Source organism: Eurypyga helias, unplaced genomic scaffold (genome assembly GCF_000690775.1).
Source record: "Eurypyga helias isolate BGI_N326 unplaced genomic scaffold, ASM69077v1 scaffold20230, whole genome shotgun sequence".
NCBI classification, from domain to species: domain Eukaryota; kingdom Metazoa; phylum Chordata; class Aves; order Eurypygiformes; family Eurypygidae; genus Eurypyga; species Eurypyga helias.
The window spans coordinates 55050-78154 of NW_010226622.1; the positions used below are offsets into that span (position 1 = coordinate 55050).

Consider the following 23105-nt stretch of genomic DNA (forward strand, 5'->3'; position numbering starts at 1 on the left):
TGCCATGGCACTGCAGCCGGGCAGTTGTGCCAGAGGGTTGAGCGAGAAAGGAGAGAGCCGAGGGGACGTGTCGCCCCTCTCTGGTGGCTCCTGCCTCATCTCATGGGCAACGGGAGCAGTGACCACATTGCTGCACGGCTCTACCTCCTCATCTCCTGTGTCTGGACATGTGGGGTCCGGGCAGACCCTGGAACCGCTGCCCCCCAAAATTCAGCACGGTGCAGCCTTGGCAGGGAGACCGATCCCTGCTGATGGGATGTCCCGCTGCTGTTCACAGCTTAATGCAGAGGAAGTTCTCCGAGCCCAACGCCTATATCGACAACCTGCCGAAGGGCAGGACGCAGCAGGAGGAGCTGTACGACGACGTGGATCTGCCAGACCTGCCTGCGGTAAGGTGCCCAGGGCTGCAGGCAGCCGCCCTGTGCAGCGAGCTCTGCAGAGGCCATGGGCAGACGTCTGGCCAGGGGAATCTCCAGTGGCAAAGGGGGGAGGTTTTCCCAACAGAGGCAAAAGGGATTCCCAGTCCATGGGGAAATCCTGGCTTTTGCAACAGGGCAGAAGTGAGTGCTGGGCGGGGAGTCACTAATGAGAGGTTTTCAGTGGGGTGCTGTAGGGATCCTCAGGCAGCTGGGATGACAGCCTGCATTTTCCATCAGCAAACTGGAATGACTTGCAAGAATGGGGTTTTAGTTCCTTTCAGGTTCGTGGAAAACACTCTACAGATAGAGATGCTGCTGCGCTGCAGTGAGACGTTTCCTGTACTTCTGGCTGCAGCAGATGGTCCCTTTTCAGGGGAACATTCTCCTTTTGCAGGAAGAAATACCCAAGAGTGAGAGCAAATTGGAAGGAGACCAAGACAGAGTGTACCTGGATCTCACCCCAGTGAAGTCCTTCCTACACTGTGCTGGCAAGAAGCCCTGCCAGCCTTCACCCCTCGGCTCACCGTCTTTAGAACGGGCTGCCAGCAAGGCTGCAGGAGAGAGCACAGCCGAGACAGCCCCCGTGGCTCAGGAAGCCGAGCCCTCTTGCAAGGCGATGGAGACCTCGGAGCAGGTACTGTCCTGAACTGTGGTGCGGGGCCAGGCTTCTTCCGCAAGCCAGCGTCCCCCACCACATCATCCCGCTTCAATTCTCCCCTCTCCAGCAACAGCCAGAGAAGCCGGAGCCCGATGAGGCACCCCCCCAGATGCCCACCATCAAAATCCAGCCGCAGCAGCAGAACATCGCCTCCCCCCAGCCCGCCCCCGAGGTGCCAGCAGGGACGGTGACAGCGGGCAGCCCCCAGCTGGTGCCCGCACACCGGCCCAAGATGCCACTGCCGGGTGAGCAGGCTTATTGGGGGGGTGAGCAGGCTGCCGGGGGGTGCCCACTGCAGGAGGGGGTGCTCTAGGTGTGAGTTTCATGCTGGGGTTCAGCTCGCCCCTGCCATGCAGTAGCTTTGCAATGCCCAAGGCGCTGAAGAGTCTCCTGGTTGGTGACTTTCCAGACCCTCATTCGCTTTGTCTCCAAGCGCCTGAAAAGGCCTTTCCTCCTGCTTTTTCCCTGGCTGACCTTGTTTGGTGTGTTGTGTTTCCAGCAGCAGCAGTGGAAACCAAGCTGGGCAAGAACAGGACGGAGGCAGAGGTGAAGCGGTTCACAGAGGAGAAGGAGCGGCTGGAGAAGGAAAAGGATGAAATCCGGGCTCAGCTCACCCAGCTGCGCAAGGAGAGGCGGGAGCTGAAGGAGATGCTCACGGGCAGCACAGGTAGAGCAGGGCAAGGGATGATGCATGGAAATGAGCCAAAGTGGGTCCACAGGAAGGGAGGGGACAATAGACCTGGCCCACCTGAGACAAGAAGGGGCAGCAGGGAGATCCGGTGCTTTGAGCCAACCCACGTAGCCCAGACTGCACTAGAGCAAGAGCTTGCTCTGTCACAGTCCCTCTGGAGGGAAGATACAGGGAAAATGTATAGGACATGCCCTGGTCCCTGCTCCCCTCATGAGCTCCCCAAGTTCCCAGCCAGCACCAAGTTACCTCTCCCTTCACAGACAAGAGCGTGGAGCAGAGGCTGAAGGAGATAGAAGAAGAGTGCAAAAGGAAGGAGAGCCGGAGAGTGGATGTGGAGCTGAGTTTGGTGGAGGTGAAGGAGAACCTGAAGAAGGCAGAGTCCGGCCCTGTGACGCTGGGCACCGCGGTGGACACCACGCACCTGGAGAATGCAGCCCCTCGGGTACGTGGGGGACACCCCTGCGATCCACAGCAGCTTTCCAGCAGCCGGGCAGTCACACTCTCTCAGCCTGCTTAATAATATAATAATTAGTAACAATATTACATTTTAATGTGCAATCTTACATGAATGTATAGACTACATGTTATGCAAGTAGTATTATATATAATAATTAACATATTTTTTCATGTATAATAGTATAATGAGGTAAGAGCAGCAGCGGGAAGGTGAAAGGGGGCCGCAGCTCAGGAAAGCAGCTGCATTTCCCTGTGGGACCTTAAGCAACACCCTCTGGGGCTGAGCAGGTCTGCAACCAGGTCCCTCTGCACTCAGCCAAGGAGTGTGGGGGTTTTTTTGGGGATGGGGGCAGGGGGTGAGATTCATGCATCTAAATTCCTTCTTGGGAACTTGGTTCCCATGAAATGGAGATGGTCACCACCTGAGCCCTGCTCTGTACCTCTGCTTGAGTCCTCACCATCCAAACACACACTACATGCATCCTTGTGATATTTTGAAACTGGCACGTCCCTGAAAAAACGTGCCTCAGTGCAAGTGCGATGGGACTGTGACCAGGAGATGGCAGGGAAGGGGAGGAATCCCTCTTGGTAGTCTGGAGTCATCACCATTTCTATTCTTATTGCAGATTCAGGCAAAAAGCGCCAGTCCGGCAAACAGCGCAGAGAACTCGCCAGTCAATTCAGCAACTGCTTTAAAAAACCGGCCTTTATCCGTCATGGTGACAGGGAAGGGGACAGTCCTACAGAAAGCTAAGGTAACGCACCGATTGGCACAGGAGAAAAATGCACCTGGGACAGCCACTGCTTTCCCCTCCTGGCAGTGCAGCAGGCTGGCTGTGGTGGGATGGGGCTGGTGGGGGTGGCTGGCATCTGGGAAGCACCCCTGACCGAGCAACACTCGGAGCAGACCAGCCTGGTTTTCTCTTGGTCTTTCCACCCGGGCTTGTCTTGTCTGCGATTTAAGTGAATAAACAAGCGTGTTGCTTATAATGGGAGAGACATCCCTGACGCACCCTGCACCCCACAACACTTGGGTACCAGCGGATCAGGTTGATCCTGCGCACATTATGGTCACTGTGGCTTGTCAGAGGTTTGCCTTTTGACTAATCTGCCTTTATATCTTGGCAGGAATGGGAGAAGAAGGGAGCTAGTTAGAACCACATTTTTCAGAGATGGACTAAAGACTGGAATTGCCTATGCGTGGCCAAGGGGATTCAATCATCTGTAGGTGAAGGTTGGGTGTGCAACACAACCACACACCAAGCACCTCCTCCACGCCGCACCAACCGCTCAGACGCAGCAACGGAGTCAACAGCCGCCGATACGAATTACCCCAAACGATCTTGCTCTTTCCAGACAAGTCCCAGTCACGTAGCTAAAACAATAACAACCAGTGGCAATCCTCGCATCAAATTCCTAACCCAGTTGGTGTAAACAAGAGTGTTACTGTACATAGGGGTGTTCTGTGTATTTCTACTCTGAAGGTTTATCAGTGCGTTATTAAGGTTTCTGTATTAGCGACAGTAGTGGGTTCAGAAGGGGCCTCTCCCCACTGTTCTTTATACCCGGGTGGTTTCCAGCCTGTTGTGGCAACGTGCAGTCAACTAAAGCCTCCCCTGCCTTGCTGCCAGGCATCACGCGGCTGCATTTCATCCATCAAGGGCGATACCCACCTGGGTGATGCTGGAGACGTGCGGGAGAAGCACGCAGCAGCCTGCCCAGGGCATTTTTAATCAGTGTCCCAGCGCATCCCAGCACGTGCTTACTCCTACCTGCCTGCCGCAGAGCTGCCAGAATTCCGAGAAAGATCCCTGCTCACCACCTTGTGCTGTAAGCTGTACTACAGGCTGGTGGCACCAAGGGCTCTGGACAAAGAAAATCCACCAAGCAGAGTCAGTTAATTTTCTTGAAGATCTTGATCTACTTCACCAGAGGAGTTTGTTCTGTGGAAAAAACAATCCAAATTATTTCCAAATTATTAAACTTTATATAGCCTTTGGGCCCTGGCAGTGTGGCCCTCAAAGCCCACCCCTCTCCACCCTAGCCAAGCTTTCTAATGACAGATGTTGGACATTTGGGACTGCTAAACTTAAGAGATGTTGAAATTTGAAGCTGAGAAATCCATGCACCTTCTCCTCCCTGTAACCTGCTGTCACGGCTGATGGCCTGGAGATGCCTCTGCCCATCTCCTCTGATGGTCCTTCAGGCCAGGGTCAGTAACTGGGGTGACCGTGGGGGGTGCAGCTGCTTTCCAGCCCGCAAAGCTGAAGCAGCACCGGTGCCCTGGCTGGGTTGTTCCTGGGGTCCTGCAGCTACACCGATGAGCATCACCCAGCACCGAGGTAAATGCAGACAGTCAAATGTTGTACTTTCCTAACCCCTGAAGACCTTTGGCAGCCCTGAGGCCACCTCTGAAGGGATGCTCCTTTGCACAAAGGCCCAAGAGCCAAGGGGGGTGCTGGGCTGTGACACCCCGAGCTGGCAGTTGACAGCGGAGTGAGCGAGGATGTGCTGATGAGGGGCTCTGGGCTCGCTGGCCACCACCACGGATCCGGAGTGCAACAAAGCACACTGTCAGGGTATCCTGGAGGTAAGAAAGGTGCCCTCACTCCCATTTTTACTTTGAAAGTCTCCACTGTGGTGCAAATGGAGGAATTTGCTAATCCCAGGCCTCAGGAGCAGTTCATCAGCCCCAGCTCCCAGGCCTATCCCTGTGCAAGGTTTGGATACAGGAAAACTCATGCACACAAACCACCAAACATCTGGCCAGACATCCCTCTCCAAAGGACAGAGAGGTCACAGACACCACGAAGCTTTTGTTTTGACCCACGATGAGCTAGCAGGAGACCCTCTCTCCACCCTAAATATATGTGTAGTGCCATGCCCTCACCGTACACCCGCTGTGTTCCTCCAGTTGTCGTCCAGACATTTCACAGCGGTACCGAGACAGCGATGGATGGGAGCAGCTCTGCTTTCTGCACCGCAGCCCGGTCAGCTTCAGCGGTCCTGCTGGGCATCTCCATCAGGGGATGGTAAACACAGGCAAGTCCCGAGCAACACACATTCCCCAGACAAGAAACATTAAACAATGTCTTCATGTCCCCATTGTTTTCCTAACTCAAGGCATTTCCTTTGTTGTAACTGTGACCTATAAAGTGGCGCTTTAGAGGATTTTATAATAAAATATTGAGTATATTATGCTACCAGTGTTTTTTCTTTGTAATGGGGCTTGTCCCCCTCTACTTACCAGCAGATTTCAAGTACATCAACCCCCCAACACTGTTAGCTACTTCAAAGTTCCTCAGCTATGCAGTCCACAACTGCAACAGACTCTGTCTTAAATAATTTAGTCCTCTCTAGTGGCTGCAACATCAACCAAAACCTTTTCAGACAGCTAACCCACTGAAAATAGCAATAACCCCGGCCATCTACATGACTACCCATAACAGAGTCCTGCCTGTACCTCAGTAGCACCATCCTCTTGCAGAAAAGCAGGGGAGAAAAATAGATCCACTACATTCCTCTGGCCACTAGGTAGCAACTGTGCAATGCTCAGAGCTGCTGCGGTCACTGGAAGGAAAACCAGGACGGCGTTTAGCTGGAAAAGAAGGAAAAGAGTTAGCAAAGGTTAGCTGAGGCCCATCTTGACAGAACAGACACCAAACCAACACATTTGCAAAATATCTTTTGGTGGCTGTACCACTGCTGGCTCCACTCCCACAGAACGTGCGGGAAAGCACAAATTCCTGAGCTCCCTTTCCCTTCCTAGGAAACCTGCCAACAAGCCCATTAGTGTCCTGCCAGCCTTTGAGCCCAGGAATCCCAAAAGAACAACTCAATTTGGGAGTGCTGGCTTTGCGATCTGAAGGGGCAGCAGTTGCTTTTGTCCCTCCTCAGCAGCGCTGCCCATCACCTGTGTACTGTCACCAGTACCTTGCTGCCCAGCACCAGTACCGCTGCCCAGCACCTTGGTACTGTCACCAGCTGTCCCCAGCACACCTCTGCCTTTCCATCCCTGCGGAGCATCCGGGTAGCAAACAGTTGCCAAGGGTCAGGGCTGCAGCCAGCCTGAAGGGCTTGCTCACCCAGAGCACCACAAAGCCCTTGAGCCTCACCCACTGTGGTCTCATCCCATAAAATATTGCATTGAAGGATCGGGCACAAAAATTCTCACCTGTGCACAATCCGGCCAGGCCACCATGCGGGGTCCAAAGCCCAGCACCGCTGCTGCAGCCTTTACACTACAGGCACCACTTCCTCATCACAAGCAGGCAGGATTTTACTTGCTGTGAGAAGGTTAAGACCGAAGGGTGTGAAATTCATGGCCCTTACTTAAATCCCAGTTTCTTACAGGAGAAACGGGCTCTCCGCTGAAGTCAGCACACAGCCCACAACCCGCCAAGGCTCATCCTACAGAGCGAGAGTAATTCACAGCTCTGTCAGTAGCTGCAGCCCAGACATCCAGCAACGACCTGGCACAGACAGTGTCCTCCGCGCTCGCCTGATGCCAGACAGGATTAGCGCTGGCTTCACAGGGACCCCACCTCCTCCGTGGCTGTGCCAGCCTCAAACATCAACCCAGCCTTAAGGGAACCAACTCCATCAGGTACGGTCTCATTAAGTATTTCTGATTGAATCAAAGCAAGCCTGTGAGAGTGAATTTAATAAGGGATTGTGTCAGAGACCCAAGCCACTTACTCTTTTTTAATTAAAATTTGCAGGCGGAAGGGGCTAAGAAATTAGCCAGGATCTTCAACTCAAATTTTTAAAAATAGAAAACGGCTCCAACAGCTGCTCAGCAGTGTCCTGCCTGTGGCATCAGCAGGTCTCTCCAAGACCATCCCATATATCCTGATCTCCATGATCTGCTTGGCTTTTCCCATCTCCTCCCAATGCCCCGCCACCTCCTTACCTTGCAAAGTGCTTTGTCCCATGCCAAAGGAGAGCTGGTAGGCACTGCCACTGCCAGAGCAGGTCTGAGCAACCATCCAAGGCTTCAGCAACCAGCAACGTTCAAGAGGTGAGTCACAGATGCACGTAGATCCCCAAAACATGGGGATCCCTGGGCATTTTGGGCACCGAGACCTTGGCCAGATGCACCCAGCAGCTGAGGGCTGGGTTTAGGATCCAGCTTTCCTGAAACTCCTCCATGAGTTTCCAATTTTTCATGCCATCTCTACTTGAGAAACTGATGCACAGGGCTATACGTATCCCATGCAGAACTAAAATACAATCTCCAGCATGAGATCTCACAGTCTGCAATTCCTAAAGCAGAGAGAGATTTGTCCATCCTTGCTTAAAAGCAGCAGGATAGTACAAACGCTGGGTTTCCCCCAGCTCAGGGCGCAGGCAAGCATCCTTTGTCCCAGTAAAGCCCATACACTCTAAAGACGTACTTACTAGCTATGTATGAAACCCAGGAGAACTGAGATTACACCCAACCACGTTTGCCACAAGGCAAAGTGCTCAGCAGCACTGTACAAACTCTCCCGAAGGCAGCAGAGATGCAAGGAGAAGGCTTTAGCCACCTGTATGAGGCCAGGACAGCAGTCCCAGCTCCAGAGCTGTGTGCCAGGAAAGGTAAATACGCTTCTGTTTGAGAGGGAAAACCAATCCTGCAGAGAACAAGTGCTTGCGAGGAGCAAACCAACGATGCTGTTAGATGAACTACGGCAGAGAAACCACCGGGCAGCTGCAAACCGATGGGGCAGCGAGGGCGAGAGATGGTCTCTGACCCTCTGCCCCACAGAGGATGCACAGGGAGGCCTGGGAGTTTTTTGGAACAGGAAATCCAGCCGGCTCCACAGGCGCTTCTGCACCATGAAACACGAACGGTGTGTTAGTGGTTCATCGGCCGAGTCTGGTCTAGCCCATTCTCCCTGCCACACGGGACGACCGACAGTTTTACAGCAGAGGCGATGCTTAGCTACAGCCATGCCTAAGTGAGTAACATCAATATTTCTCTTTCTATCCCACATGTCAGCCCTTCTAAGCTGCTGTTTTGCTGTGCTTTAGGACACAGACAATCTCCTGAAGCAGCAGGGAAAAGAAAGAGGAAATTCCCCTTTCTCCTAGCCTGGCTACTCCCACAAGGTACGACAGTGCCGCTCCTGTCTCAGTGCCAGCTTTCATCCCCGAGAGTGCTTTTAGACCATTCTTCTGACAACAAACCTGCGGAGTTATTTGTGTTCCTCTTTGTACATCTAATGTTACTATTCAAACATGGGGCCGGGAAACCTGGGTGAAGGGATTTTTCTTCTTCTGGGAACAACAGACGCTATTTTCGCGAGCGCTGGCAGTCACAGTTAATGTCTCTCCCTATCCAGAGCTGTCCCTGCTCTCCCCAGGTGATGGACACCATGGGAAAGGCAGCAGAGAACAACCCAACAGTGTGAACCACAGGCCCTGGGGGAGCAATTATGTAATTTTTAAGCTTCATGGGCAAATTGATCTAGTGATCCAGAGAGACTAATGCTCCGAAGGATGCAAGGCATATGGCCAAACAGTCTTTGGAGACAGATGTGAACCACCACAGCCCCAGAGACCCAGCTGGTGCTGCAGAGACCACTGCTGTGCTGGGGACAAGACCAGCGTAAAATGACAAGGGGAGGCAGAAATGCCATTCAGCTCACCCATCTGGGTTCCGGCCAGGACAAGCACGCTGTTCTCCCAGCCAGCTCCAATAGGACAGCAAAGCTACAGGGCAAAGCTCTGAGCCAAGGAAAGAGCACCAAAAAGAAGAGGTGAGACTTGACCTGGAATGGGCAAAAAAGAGTAAGAGAAACATATGCACTGGCAAAGGAGAGAGCAAAGAGGTGGCCAAGCAGGAGGAGAACAGGAAGATAAGATTTGGGAGAGGTCCAGGCCACCTCCTCCTCTGACCTGCACATTGCCTGCCATGCTCTGCTCCCAGCACCCGTGCAAAGCCGCTCAGGAGGTTGTCCTGATCCTGTTCCCTCCAGGTCAGACTGTGGCTGGCTGGTAAGAGTGAGGTTGGGAAGAGAGGAATGGAGTTAAGCCTGAAAGCAGACAGACCAAGGTCCAAAGACCAGCAGGACCAGCTCCATCCAGAGCCTATGACAGACCAGACATTTACTTGCAAATGGTTGGAGGATTGTCCTTACCTGGTGTGTCTGCAGCACAGGTAATTGGATTTGACCCGGGTCAAATCTAGGAGAAAAATGGTCAATGCACCTACTAAAAATAGCAACACACGCTTGACTGTCCCAGCTCTGTATAAACCATTAAATGCTCTTGCAAAACCACACCTTTTCAAAACTCTCCTCATCAAAAACACATGGCTACAAAATGCCCATGAAGCTAAACCATATTCAACCACTCCAAATAAATTCAGAGAACAAAGTGGTACAGACAGCTTACAAGACAGAACAGAGGCTTGGAATCAGTTCTTCTTCCTCTTTCTTGTCTCCCTGCATGTAACAAGCCTTTCACTCCAGCACCTGGTTGCCAGCCCATAATCTACACCTACACCCCTCAGCAGGAGCTCCAGAATTGCTCGGACCTCTGCGTGTTTTTAAACTAAGTCAAAGGTGTCTCAAGAAGTCTATAAAAAAAAAAAACCCAACCACATGGCACTAGGATCTGGGTGAGGAAATGCAAAATGCCGGTAATAAACGCATAAACACAAATATTTACTTCAATTAAAAAAATAAAGAGAGCACTGGGAAGCCCAGCTTGTGCGATGCAACTGGGAACAGCCTCAGCACCGTCCTTGTGCTGGAGCAGCTCAATCGCCAAGGAGAGTGGTGACTTGCTGGATCGTGCCTGTGAGCGGATGGAGAACTGGAGCACAGGACGCATCAGTGTCTCTGATGCAGGTGTCTTCTGGGGTGCTGGGGGGCTCTGGAGAAGTGCTGCAAATGCCTTGGACTCCACTGCACAAGGGAATGTGGAAGAACTGAGGACCTCAGAGAATCACCCCGGAGAACTCCTGTTGCGGAAGAGAAGCACAGATGTGGGATAAGGGCTTTAGGACCAAGAGATCGGCTTGTGCTCAGTCCGTTACAACCCAACAAGCATCCTCTTGGCCTTAGCTGACAGATGTTGGAGGCTGTGGCGTGGAGTCAGAACTCCTGTGCTCTTTACCTGAGCCCCATGTTGGGGGAGAAAGAAACCCACTTAACTGAGAACTTCTCACTATGGGCACAGGACCAGCTCTAGGGAGCCAGCAGCTCACCACCTCCCGGCCACTGCTCCCCTGCTGAAGAGGAGGAAGGCAATGGGGTTTTTGCACGATGGAAAGCACTGAAAGCAGTATGGAGGGGGTCACATTCCAACAGAAACAGCTCTCTCACATTAAAAGGGAGCCAGAGATCCACCCCAGGAGTCAAGGAGGGATTGTTTCTTCTAGTAGAAGAAAAAGAAGAACAGAAGAAGTTACCAAAGTTATTAGACCTTCTTGGGGTCCCCTCAGGGTCAATTTGTTTACTAAATGTGTAAAAGAGGGCACAGCTTGTCCCCCCCAGCAGCCCAAACCTCTCCACACCTTCCGTGTGACCGAGGGCACAATCAGCACCAAGACCCGGCCATCAAACGGCTGCCCCAGAGTTACAGCCACATCTCTGCTCAAGGGAGAGGAGGAGACGTGGGATCCGTTCGGGGGAAGAACGGGTGACATCTGCCGTGGTTGCCGTCTGCTGATCCTTACTGCTCTCACAGTGGGGTCCTTCCCAGCCATGACACTCGCATCGGTAACTCCCAGGCCCAAGGATGCATACGCCCCGGTTCATGCACGGGTTGGGTTTGCACAGGTTCACAGGGCTTTTTGCTTCTGCAAACACAAGCACAACAGCAGGCTCAGGCACAGTATCAGGCACAGCTAGTATTGATAGCTAGGACCCACATCCATCAGGAATGCTGCAAGAAGAACAGCAACTATATACCCATGTCCATCAGGAATGCTGAAAAAATAACAGCAACTATATATCCCCAACAACAAAGAAAAAGTCACCTTGGGCTAATGGGATTGGAAAACCACATTAACATGGCAGATGGTGCAAGCTCACAGCCCTGTCTTGACACAGAGGACAAACGCCTCTGTGCTTAACCTGGAGAAGTGAAAGGAGGACAGCTTTGCTAGCTGTTCTAATCAGGAGGAGAATGTTCCTAGTAAAGCTTAGAAAAGTGACACACTGGTTAGACATGTCAAAGAAAAACAAACTGGAGCATCGTCAGAGCTGTGCACTGACCACACGAGCACCTCCAAGCCCCCCCATCCAGACACTGCCAATGCAGAGCAAGACACGCGCCCTGCTCCAAACAGTTTAAAACCCCAAACACCACGGGAGTTCAAACCCCACTTTGCTCTGGAAAGGACCTGAGTTTCCACCAGACAGGAACAAGGACAAGAAGTCAGCTGGGAAGTAGGGACGGCACAAATGGAAAACAACCCATGAAAAATTTTTGGGCTTCTTTTCTAGGAGGTTTGAGAGAAAATCCTGCCTGTTAATAGCCCTGTTCTTGTGAAGTATGTGACAGCTTTCCCAACCCTCTTAACACAGCAGAGCCCAGCTGTCAGCAGGGCTGGCAGCATTTCCTGTTGCGAGTACTTTAGGTTAAGTAGCAGCATCCCAGAGGGATTTGCTTCCAGTCTGCTGGCAACACCAGCAGTGTTGGTCAGGGTGTGAAATTCCACTGCTGAAACAGTATGTGGTGTAGAGTCTGGAGCTGCTAGCCTTGTCCTTTGCTCCACAACAGAAAAAGCACAGAGGGAGTAGGGAAAATAAATTCTATCCCCTCTCCATCAGGGCAGTTACTACAACACATTGTGCTCGTTCTCCCTGTACAAGTAACAAAATGTGTACGTCAACTCTCAACCCACACCCAAGACTGGCAAAATTATCATTGAAATTCAATTTCTTTGGCAGTTAAATCTTAGATCCGAGATATCTCAAATCCTTAGTTCCCGTTCATTTTATACGGAGCCAAGTTGGGTTCAACAACATTTTTGTCATCATAGGACATTCTCAGGTGGGGTCCTGCCCGACAGTGTCCCCCCAAGGATGGGCACTTTTTCTTTCCTTGTAGGTTGGTAGGGCCGCTGGCAATGAAAGACAGATCTCTTGGGCACACCACATCTTCCAGGTGCTGGCTGCTCCCCAGAGAGGTTTTCCATAGTGCTCTGCTCCACATGCCATGCGTCCACCACCCTGCTCCACAGCTGCTCCACAGTATAACCCCACGGTCCCTGTTTGGGGGATCATGCTATTCTGCCCAGACACCATCTCTCTGAACTGAAGCCTACTGTTAACACATTCTCGTCCTAAATAAGCTTCTTGCATTTCGGGGATTCCACCCTTTGATCATCCCAACAGCATATATTTCCATTAATCAGATTCATGCATATTTAATGTTTGGGAATTTTTTCTCCTAGACCTTGGATCATTTTTTTCTGGTCTCTTTTTCAGCTGAGCCTCACCATAAATATGATATTCCAGGTGTCCAGAGGCAGGGTCTGTTTCTCAAATACTTTTCCTGTGAGTCATAAATTTTTTAAAGTCCTTTCACAGACAATGATTCTGTTATTGAGGCTTGGGAGTAGAAGACTGAATGAAGGGCTTATCTTTACATCGCACTTGGTCCCAGCCTATCTGGTAAAAACAGCGATTACGGGCACATGAAACGAAAGCAGCAACTCAGTCTCAGGAAATGATATGTTATTAGCCAGACTCATTGAACCCTGCCGTCTCTTCCCCTTCATCTGTGGTGCTGTAGTTAATTTCATGGTACAGTAGATTGTTTTTAATAATAACACAGCTGAAAATACCACTGCAATAGGAGCACTTGTAAAGCTCCAGGTAGAAACAGTCTGCAGAGCCTGCCAGAAGACCGGCTCCTCACCCCAAAGGGACGGGGCTGTAGTTCCTTCTAACCCTGAAGGAGCCACGGGCATGCCCACAGATGAAAAGGACCTTTGATTGTGCTGCAGCTCCACATGCTTCTTTCATTTGATCTTACAGACAAGTTAAAACATAACAAAAGCAAATAGCTAGGTGTTAAACTCGGACTATTGTGAATGAGAAGGAAAGCACGGCATTTTAGCTAGGAAGCACTCTCACCACCACTAATACCTGCAGACCAGGGCTGCTAGGGACTGGCCCTCAGGACTCAAAGTTTTGAAGTAAGTGCACTACTTTCCCTTTTTTTTTTTTTTTTTTGCACAAACACGAGCTTTTACATTAATATTTAAAAACTCTTCCCTCACACTTTGCAGATAAGGATTTGGTCCTGCAACCAAAATTGCAGGTCTGAAGGCCTCAGTGTAACAGTCTGCAGGCTTCAAAATGGGCAGATTTTGATTTTGGGATTAAATCTTGTGCAACACAAGTAAAATCTTGACCAGCCTACGTGATAACTTCAGTAGCGGGATGCTAGAAAGGAACAGGATCGATGAGGTTTCACACCCGCCACTTTGCAAACCTGTTGAACAAGACAGCAGAGACCTGACCCAGGGACCTGCACTGTTGGCTGCAGAAACGAGGCCCATTAAGCACCCCCAGCAACACTGCAGGGGGTCCAGTAATGCACAACAAATTCTACAGGTGTAAAGCAACACCAGAAAAAGAGCAGGCTGCTTTTTCTTTCAGGCAAGGTGGAACCTAGACCTGGCAGGGCTGGGAAGAGCCAGTCACACTAAGCCCCATCTCACCCACTTGACTGAATCTTATGAAAGTTGGTTCCTATTCCTATAGGATCACTTTGGACAGTCACCACATCTTTATGCCGCACTTTTCACATCTGTAAAATGCCAAAGATAATATCAAGCTCACCGGGTAAAGCATCAGAAAACCTATGATAACAACAGCTGGTGGCACCAGCATAAAGACCACGGATGGGAAGTTCTCTCACCTTCACAGATTCTTTTGACGATAAGGTCCTGGTAATACTGCAGGTCTTCATAGGAGGAGATGTGGAACAGGTAGTTGGGAGACCCAGCAACCCGCAGCAGCGTGTCCCTCTGTGCATCCCCAATGACAACCACAAACACCAAGATGCCATTGTCCCTCAGCTGCTGAGCTGGGGCAGCTGCACCCTCCATGCCGCCTCCATTTGTCAGCACCACCACCACCTTGGTGACACCAGGTCTCGCTCCTTTCCGCACCGTCATCACGTCACCGTAAATCTGCAGCAAGGCACTGCCAGCAGAGGCTGAGCCCCCAAGGAAAGGCGCCTGGTCGACGGCTTGGAGGACAGCTGAGTTGCTTGTGTAGGTGTCCAAAGCAAACACAGTGTGAGCTTTGCTGCCATAGATCACAAGGGCAATTTGGGTGACATCCCGGTTGATGCTGAAGTGTGAACAGCTGCTCCTAACAAAGCCCTTCAGCCGCAGAAAATTCTCCAGGCCAACTCCAGCCGAGGCATCCACTGCAAATGCCAAATCAAGAGACTGTGCCTGGTAACCTGGATAAAAGAGTGCAAACACAGTATTTTTCAGAATATATATGTACCCCTTTGACAAAAAAAAACCAAAAACCAGGAGGGAGGAAATGATGGGTGAAGTTCGTCACTGCTGATCACTGACTGTGAAGGGTGATCTACGACCCTTTCACACCAACACACAGAGATCCATCATAAAAAGCAGTGATGGAAGGTTAGTCCTTGGATCTTTGACTGACAAACAAAACAAGGACATTCATCCTTCCGTCCTTCCCTCCTCCCCAGCGGAGTCCAGAAAACTTCCTCGTGGTTTGACAAACTCGTCCCACGATGCCCATATCACCGTCTTACCTTCAGGATTGTCCACACTGCAGATTCTTCTCTGCAGCTCTGATATCCTGTTGAAGAGGTCCTGGGGGTCCGAGTAGACAACTGTCTGCTTTGGATTGCCAGTCACCTTGGTCAGCTCTGCCCTCATGAAGCTGCTGCCTACACCGATCAAGAAGAGACCTCGGTCCCTCGCGTACTTAGCGGCTTCTGCCACCGGATCCTGAGACTTGGAGTCAGTGAACAAGACAACCACGCGTGGGAGGTCATCCTGTACATCTGCAAAGACTGGGGTGCTCCTAAAACCATGCCGTGCAATGTACTGCAGGGCTCTGCCGGTCAGGGTTCCCCCTCCGCTGAAATTCAGAGCATCAATGCTCTTCATGAGACTGAACGCATCCTTGTGTTGGCCCACTTCAATGGGTATCCTGACATCACTATCATACTGGGCCACCCCCACGCTCATTGGCGAGTCCCAGACCACCACTGCTTGGAGGAACCTCTTGAGGAACGCTTTGTAGCGCAGGAACCCTTCCAGCGTGATCCCCGACGAGCTGTCCATCAGGAAAAGGAGATCCACGTTGCATTCCAGGCTCAGCTTTGGTGCTGAAAAGGGAGACAGCAATTTGTCACATGTAGGACAAAAAGACAAGCGTGCTGGGCATCCCAGCTGGGGCCTGCTGGAAGACCTGTGGGGTGGAGAAGGGACACTACACCCAGTAACCTAAATGGTTTGCCAGGCATGGCACGAGCTGGAAGACAACTCTGCCAGCAGTGCACTTAATTTGGCTGGATGCCACATAAGCCTTTAGAGACAGGAAATATTTATGGGAGTCTGGGCAGGTGTTCCTGGACTTTTGGTTGGCAAACTTCAAATCAGAAATGACAACTCCACTCTCAGTACTCTGGGGAAAACACTCCAAATCTGATTGTAACACAGAGTCCAAACGCCAGACCCTCATCTGTAACACCCCAAGACACTTCAAAGTGGGAGTTGATTCTGGGACAGGCAGGTACAAAGCATTTTCTGAAGATCAGGACCTTACTGGGTTTCTTACGCTGAACTCCCAAAATCAGGAGACCCTCCTGGGACCATATGTGCAGAGAGGGAACCAACAGACTTAAGTGTCTCTCCCAGTTTCTCTGTTCTCCTGCTTACACGGCAGCTGCATTTAGAAACGAAGGCAGCCACACCAGGGCGAGACGGTCAGTATTAGCACCCCCCACATCCACAAGCTTTCTGAGCAGCAAGACCCAGTCACTGGGCCTGACACAGTCACAACTAGCAGGAGAGAAAACCCAGCCTGTCTCCCAGAGAAAAGCCCACAGGCTGCAGCCCAACCCCAGTGGTCCCTGTGGCCATGCAATGGGCACTGCAAAGGCAGGATGCAGCCGAGAAGGACGGAGGGAGAGCACAGGTTCACACCTACCACAGTGGATGTCTCCTCCGTACCCCACCGGGCAGAGGCAGTGGTATTTGTCCAGTCCCTCTGGGACACACGTGCCCCCGTTCTGGCATGGCTGGGAGTCACACGGATCTAAATGTGACGAGGGAAGGGAAAGACAGGGAGTCAGCAGGCAGCCTGCCCCTTGCCACCCTGTGCCGGTGGGAGCATCACTGTTAGTGGAAAAGGGGTCACACCTTTGTCCATCTTGCTGCAGAGTTTGAACTAATGCAGGGCCACGTGTACCCTCACTCACCTCCACGGCAGTTTCACTTTGGGATGACTCTCCAACAGGCAGCTGAAGACAGCAAACCAGACTGTGACCTCACTTCATTGGCTTTGGAACAACACCGATGAAGTTACGTTTGTGTAAATACAGAGCTGCTGAAGTTCATGCAGCCCTTCCAGATTTACACCATCAACAAGGGGATCAGAGTCTGGCCTGCTGCTTGGACAATGCTGTACCGACAAAGAAATAAAGCCACTGTCACCTGAACCAGCAAAAGGATGGGGATTAAGAGCAGAACTCAAGAACCGTAGCTACTTCCACAGTCACAAAACCAGGCTGGCAATCAGCAAGTGCCAGGCTCCTTGCTAAACTGGTGATGTTCACAGTACCAAGTATCTCCCTGCATCTCCCCTAGCTGGAGAGCAGTGACTCCCCCACTGGCACTGGGAAGCAGTGCAAGCCTCTGTCCCAGGAATATGAGAAAATGAGGATTAACTGGCTCCTCAAGTGGAAGGAGAAACAATGGGGAGATATTTTAATCCAAAAGAACACTGGTGATAGATACGCATGAGACATAAAAATGGGTCATAATATCAACTTCTTGCTAAGGATCACAGTCTCTCAGAATGAGTTTTTTAGAAGTGAGAGTAAAACACCTGTCTTTTAATTCTTTAGTTGTTACCTTTTCTGCTTTGAAAATAAAGTTTTAATAAAGGCTAAGTCCTACCTGGACATACAGTTCGGAAGCATCTGGATGGGTGTTTTATCAAGACTCTCTTCCACCTGAAACAGGATAAAACCCATCATGAATTTAAAGATTAACAAGGTATCTTCAAGGTTGACCTTGCTATGTGTTTTAAATGAACCAAATCTTCCTTTGGCAATGCAGTATTTCAAAAAAATTATTTCAAAAAGAAAAGGTCCGTTCTGAATAGGGTAGCAAAAGAAAACCCAACATTTCAGCAAACCTACTCTTTCGTTTTAGAATTCTGCTTTATCATTATTCATCAATTTTCTGTTTCTCCAATACCTGCAGCTTCATCATGCCACTCATCCTCCAGTGCTCTGCATTATGGCTGCTCAAACTTGCGGCAATTGTGGCCCAAACTACCACTTTTGGGATGCTGTAAGCAAGCCGCTCTGCTTTCCCACGTTAGCTCCAAGGTATAAGGATCTGGAAATGCTCGCAGCCATTACAACATGCCTCAAATTGTCCACACAATCATCCCCCAGTATGTAGGGGGCCAGCAACACACAGCCCAGATCTGGGAGGATTTTCAAACATTAATCTGCCTACCTGGTATTAAAACAAATACATGAAGCACCTCTTCAAAGGAAAAAACGTTCTCCCCTACAAATTTCTGTACACTATCACTTTCACTTGGCTCTTTTTATCAACAAAGAGAGCGCAAAGCTGCTTCACAGCTCATTTTTAAAGCATTTATCCCACTGTATTAACTGCAGTGACAATATTATTTGGAGGACCTGACTTGCTTTATTGGTTTTCAGCTCCAGTCTCCTCTCCCCGAGCAAGAGGACGCTCACTGCCATCAACCTGAGAACACAGCTCTGTGCGCACCTTGGTGTCGACATGGCCGCACTATGACTGAAGGGTATTTTCAGCCAGTGACTGGACCCTCTTCACAGGACATTCCCTCCAAAGCCCCCACCCCGGGCAGCCAAGAAAAGGAAAAAGGGCTTCCCTGAAAGGAATAAAGCCTACGCGGCTGAAAACAGAACCAGCACCAACACAGGGTGCCAAACCTAGAAACCCTCTGCAGCACAGAGTCTGTACAGGGATAGAAACTTCAAAGCATCTCAGTTCAACAGATAGGAAACTAATCACAATTCAATTTATAATATTTACGGCGCTCTTGATCTAATCACCTTCTTCTTTGTCTCAGTTCCTCCTCTTACCCTTTGCTTCTCATATCAGCAAGGTCAGAGCAGGGAGAACCTCTTCGTAGCTCTAGGGACCAGGTTCACATCAGTTTTCTGAGGAATCTTCATCCCAGGAAAGTGTCATGGTCAGATAAAAACCTTATTACTGTCTCTAATCTTCTCTCAGCCCCACTCACTTTTAGAGATGTGGGCGTCCGACTCACCTGTAGAAAGGGCACAGCGACGACTGCACTGCATTTGGCTGCTTTGAGCCTTTCCAACACACATAGTTTCCAGCCAGCTCTTTCACAGTCTCCAGGGTCCTGCGTTCACACGGGTGGGATTCAACTTTGCAGCCTGCAGCAAAGAACAAATCCAAGCTAGGATCAGCTGCCTGAAAATACAGAGTCTGTGTGGGAGTGGAGCACCATTCTGAAATGGGTTGGTCTTCCTCACATACCTGCCAGCAGCAGACGAGGCAGTGCTTCACAGACCCTCCATGAGACCCCAGAAATTTTCTGTCGGCAAGCTGCAACAGCGTGGCAGCCCCTCTAGTGCTGCATCATTCACATACTGGATTTTTTCTACCTCTGGACCACTCTAGTTCTGTCCTTTCTACCTCTCGTGAGTCTCTGGTGCCTCCCCTTAACGCACAGCCAAGTCTGTTAGAAGATTTTATACAACTGTTTATCCCCCATGACATGAGCAAGGGCCAATATTCCCATTTTCAGTAGTGAACTGAGACACACAGAAGGATTTAGGATCCTGCAGCTCACAGGTATCCGAAGAGGCAGCTGGCAAGTACACCCTCCAGTCTGGGCACCAGAAGCAGGTTGCCTCGAAGTGCAGCACCTGCTTATCCCCCCGTACGCTTTCAGACACCGCCTCATCTTTGTCACTCAGTGACACGGGGCAAGCTCAAAGCACGGGTGTGAAGGTGGAACCAGGACGGGGCTTACCTGGAGCACTGCCGCGGCAGACAGAGGTGGCGAGTGCACTGTACAGGCCGTTGGCAGCATCCTCAGCATCTCCAGCAAAGAGCACGTGCTGCTCGGTGGGCTCGCTGGCCAGCATGTGCAGCTCCTCCCACCTGCCGAGCAAGGGTCGGGGGGTTCAGCCGATTCATCCCCAAAGAATCCAGTATTGAAACAACCCCTGTGCAGCAAACAGCTGATGTAAACCCATGACACCCTTCAAACAGTTTTCGAGATCCTGTACTGTTTAGTCTCAGGCAGTAGCCCAGCTCTACTCCATGGAAGAGCTTCCTTCAACTCTGGTCCTTCTCCTCCTCCTTGCACACCAGCCACCAAATTAGTGTTTCCTCCATAATTATGTCACTCCTCAAATTATCCTCTTTTCTTTCCAGAACTCATATCTAGCAGAAGACCATCCCTCACTTGCTAGGACTTGCCACGCACCTAGCTGGGCCTCCATTTCCAACTCTGTGGAAAGCTTCCTACCTTGGAAACTTGATTCCCACTGCAAAAACCGTGGTCCCTTTCTCCTTCACCTGCATTGCAGGCATTGCAGTGCTGCCCTGCGACTTTCCATCCGAAATGATGATCAGGACTTCCGGGACAGTTGAGTTTCTGTCGCCAGGGAATCCCTTGCGGAGAACGTACCTCAGAGCCCCTCCTGTCTCTGTCCTCCCACCCCTAGAAAGAGCGGAGATAAAAATCAGAAATCAAAGCTTCTGTCCAAGAAGCTGTCTTATAAATCCCTGCCCATGATTGCCTTTTATGCTCCATTCAGAGCAAGCAAGGGGACCCAAACCACTACTGTTTCTCCTTTCTTGAAGGCATTGTGCTCTCCTTCAGCTCTGTTGACACAAACATGCTCCATTTCCTTTCTGAGCATCCTTCCTTTGCTTTAGCACCCGATTTGCTTGCTCAAGAAAAGCACTTGATCATGACGAAGTTCATTCTTTTCCGTCTATTCTCTGATTTCCACAGAAGCACGGTACCTGCTAGGCACTTTTTCCTGAACTTCCTTCTTTAGGTACCCCCCTCTCTGCACTCCACCATTTCAAAGCATCCTCAGGGACCATGTGTTCATAGCATGTCCAAACCTGCCTTTTCCTGACCAAACGTCAGCAGCTGTCAGGCAAGCACTGAAAAGTGCTGTGCATGAGGGAGAATACACTGTTCATAGTCAAGTTGATGACCAAATCTTGATGAACTCAGTAAGATGTGCCCATGTGAGACCTGAGAATTAGGAAAAGCTAACAGTCTCTGCACCAAAACTCGTTATATTTGGGTTCTTATTGATATGCAATTGGAGGTTCGCTGTTTTTTTTGACACAGTGGATGTGTGGAGACATTACTCCAATAAGGATGTTCTGAAGCCAAAGGAGATGCGGACTTGATCTGCTGCCTTTCCTCAGAAACAGCACTAAAAAGGGTTCTCTCCTGTAACCAGCCACTGACTTGTATGAAAGAAATACATGAGAAACATGGCTTCTGAGATTGCCACCAAATTTGGTTGAAATCAGCCAATGAACTCAAAAGCTATTTGGATGGGATTCACAGAAAGAGACCAGCAGTTTCTGAATAAATCACAAAGCTTCACTCCAGTCTGGTGCTGCCTCCTTTTCCAGCACTGTCAGCTCCGCACCCGGAGCACAGGAGTGAAGTCGGAAAACGCCTCGCTGGCCAAAGGCTCGTCAGAAACACATCAAGGAGCTTCTCAACTGACACGTCAAACACTCCGTTTTTTCAGAAGCCAACTGGAATCCATCTGTAACTGTTTCTTCTACTTTGAAATGTCAGCTTTTCATTTAAGCTAGATGAAATAACCAAGCACAAGGTCATTATTTCTGTTCGATCTGTCAGCATCCATGTGTTGTCATCACAGAATTTCAGTGCCAGACACCAAACACTGCTTTACTTTCTCTGCTCTCACAGAGTTGGAAGCAGCAGCCAAAGAGGAGGAGCGTATCTTGTTTTCTGATAAGTTTTTCCTGTAAGATTAGACAGGAGGTTTTCTTAATTTGATAAACTTATCAAAAGCAATGCAACAAAAGCCTGCCATTTAATCTTGCTTGAAGAAGTCAAAAGTGATCACATTTGCTTCCCATGTGTACATCATGCTGAGAGGAGCAGACATCCATACGAAGTGTTGAGCTAACCTTTAGCCCTAATGCAGATCAACTAAAGAAAGATTAGACAGCCACAGGCCATACCAGTACCTCATCTGTCATCAAAACAAGTGTTATTTTGGGGTGGTTGTCAGGCCCTTTGTAGATCCAAATGTGTTTCTCAGAGACAAAACGTTTGGATTTTGAGAGGTTCTAAGGAGAGTGTTTCTTTGGGCTTGTGGCTCCATTTCCTGAGGTCGTGGGAAGACATGCAAGTCTTAACACTCAGGAAGATAAAAGGTTTCTGTATGAAAAGCGGATCCTCTCGAATGCAGCAGGCAGACATGCACAGCTATCTAGGGACCAGCAATTCATATCTCTACCTCATAGGACAAAGGAAATTGTAACCACCAAAAAATAAAGATGCATACTGTCCTGCCTCTGCTCAGCCTTGTGGGAACGCCACACTTGCTCTTCCCTGGAAGGATGTAGCCCACCACCTGGCACAAACGGCCAGAAAAACCTGTTGGGAGTGTCATGGAAAACTCTCTCCTATTTACCACGTTACAGTGGGACACTGAAAACCTTCTTCCCTATCACCTTTCACTGACAAAGGCCAGGTTGCACATTTTTAGCAAACTGTAGATTATGGACCACAGACAGTGTTCATCCACCCCCTTCCCTGGGGGCATCACACTGGGGTATACACAGCAGAGGCAGAGATGTCTGGACCTCAAAAAGCTCTCAATCCAGACATCACTCGCAGCCCAGAACAAGAGAAGAGCTGTAAAATAAGCTGACCTGAACACAATCCTCTTGATTCTCTCTTTCACTTCTTGTTTGGTTAGATACGAATCCAGTGGGAATTCAAGGTGGGGAGTTGAGCTGAACTGTATCATTCCCACGCGGACCTAAAAGAAAAGATGAAAGATTATGAAAGGTGCCTGTAAGAGTTTCACTTTTTTGATCAATTCACAGATTGGGGAGCACTATACTATATCGACACAAACACAGTTTCACATGTTGAGCCACTGGCAATCTAAATGAACTTCAAAAAAAAAGAGAAAAAGAGCATAAACCACAGAATCACCTATACAGACTATAAACAAGGCCAGAAAGTTCATCTGCAAACAACAGGAGCCTCTGCTGCAGTTGCAGGCAGCTCAGGATCTACAGTTATCCACTCAGAGCAGCCAGTAGCCTCAAGGGCAGTAAGTTTATAAATAACATCTTTTACACCAAGCCATTTATACACTGTGCAGGCAGTCTTTCCATTATAAAAGCCGTTCCCTCTGGCACCGAGCACAGTAGGCAACACAAAGCAATTATTTTTCCACTACCTCTCTAAAACCAGTTTCTATCACTGAAAATGCAAACAGACTAAATTGTATTGGGCAATACATCCAGACTATTTCACTCAGTATACAGGTGGTGCCTTGCAACCAACTCCTTCCCTTCTGCCCTGCTGACTTATTTTAGAACAGAGACCTTCTAAGACAAGCAGCCTGTGTCATGTACCTTGTAGGG

At 49.9% G+C, this 23105-nt stretch overlaps 2 protein-coding genes across 2 annotated transcripts in view; one reads left to right on the forward strand and one right to left on the reverse strand.

The window, feature by feature from the left end:
* Positions 1 to 3719, forward strand: part of AFAP1L2 (actin filament associated protein 1-like 2) — a gene marked incomplete at its 5' end in the record, with an annotated part of 25670 nt that extends 21951 nt beyond the window's left edge. The window contains 7 exons of the mRNA XM_010153840.1: positions 229 to 389; positions 814 to 1053; positions 1145 to 1322; positions 1577 to 1744; positions 2029 to 2210; positions 2851 to 2979; positions 3353 to 3719. Coding sequence (XP_010152142.1) covers positions 229 to 389; positions 814 to 1053; positions 1145 to 1322; positions 1577 to 1744; positions 2029 to 2210; positions 2851 to 2979; positions 3353 to 3379 — 1085 coding nt within the window. The remainder of the gene's footprint in view (positions 1 to 228; positions 390 to 813; positions 1054 to 1144; positions 1323 to 1576; positions 1745 to 2028; positions 2211 to 2850; positions 2980 to 3352) is intronic.
* A 6100-nt stretch (positions 3720 to 9819) lies between these two features.
* Positions 9820 to 23105, reverse strand: part of VWA2 (von Willebrand factor A domain containing 2) — a 16530-nt gene continuing 3244 nt past the window's right edge. Inside the window, exons 5-15 of the mRNA XM_010153851.1 lie at positions 22380 to 22489; positions 19963 to 20157; positions 19462 to 19592; positions 18727 to 18859; positions 17349 to 17404; positions 16378 to 16485; positions 14972 to 15553; positions 14093 to 14644; positions 10893 to 11015; positions 10151 to 10175; positions 9820 to 9826 (exon numbers count right to left, since the gene is read on the reverse strand). Of these exons, the coding sequence (XP_010152153.1) occupies positions 9820 to 9826; positions 10151 to 10175; positions 10893 to 11015; positions 14093 to 14644; positions 14972 to 15553; positions 16378 to 16485; positions 17349 to 17404; positions 18727 to 18859; positions 19462 to 19592; positions 19963 to 20157; positions 22380 to 22489 (2022 nt within the window). The remainder of the gene's footprint in view (positions 9827 to 10150; positions 10176 to 10892; positions 11016 to 14092; positions 14645 to 14971; positions 15554 to 16377; positions 16486 to 17348; positions 17405 to 18726; positions 18860 to 19461; positions 19593 to 19962; positions 20158 to 22379; positions 22490 to 23105) is intronic.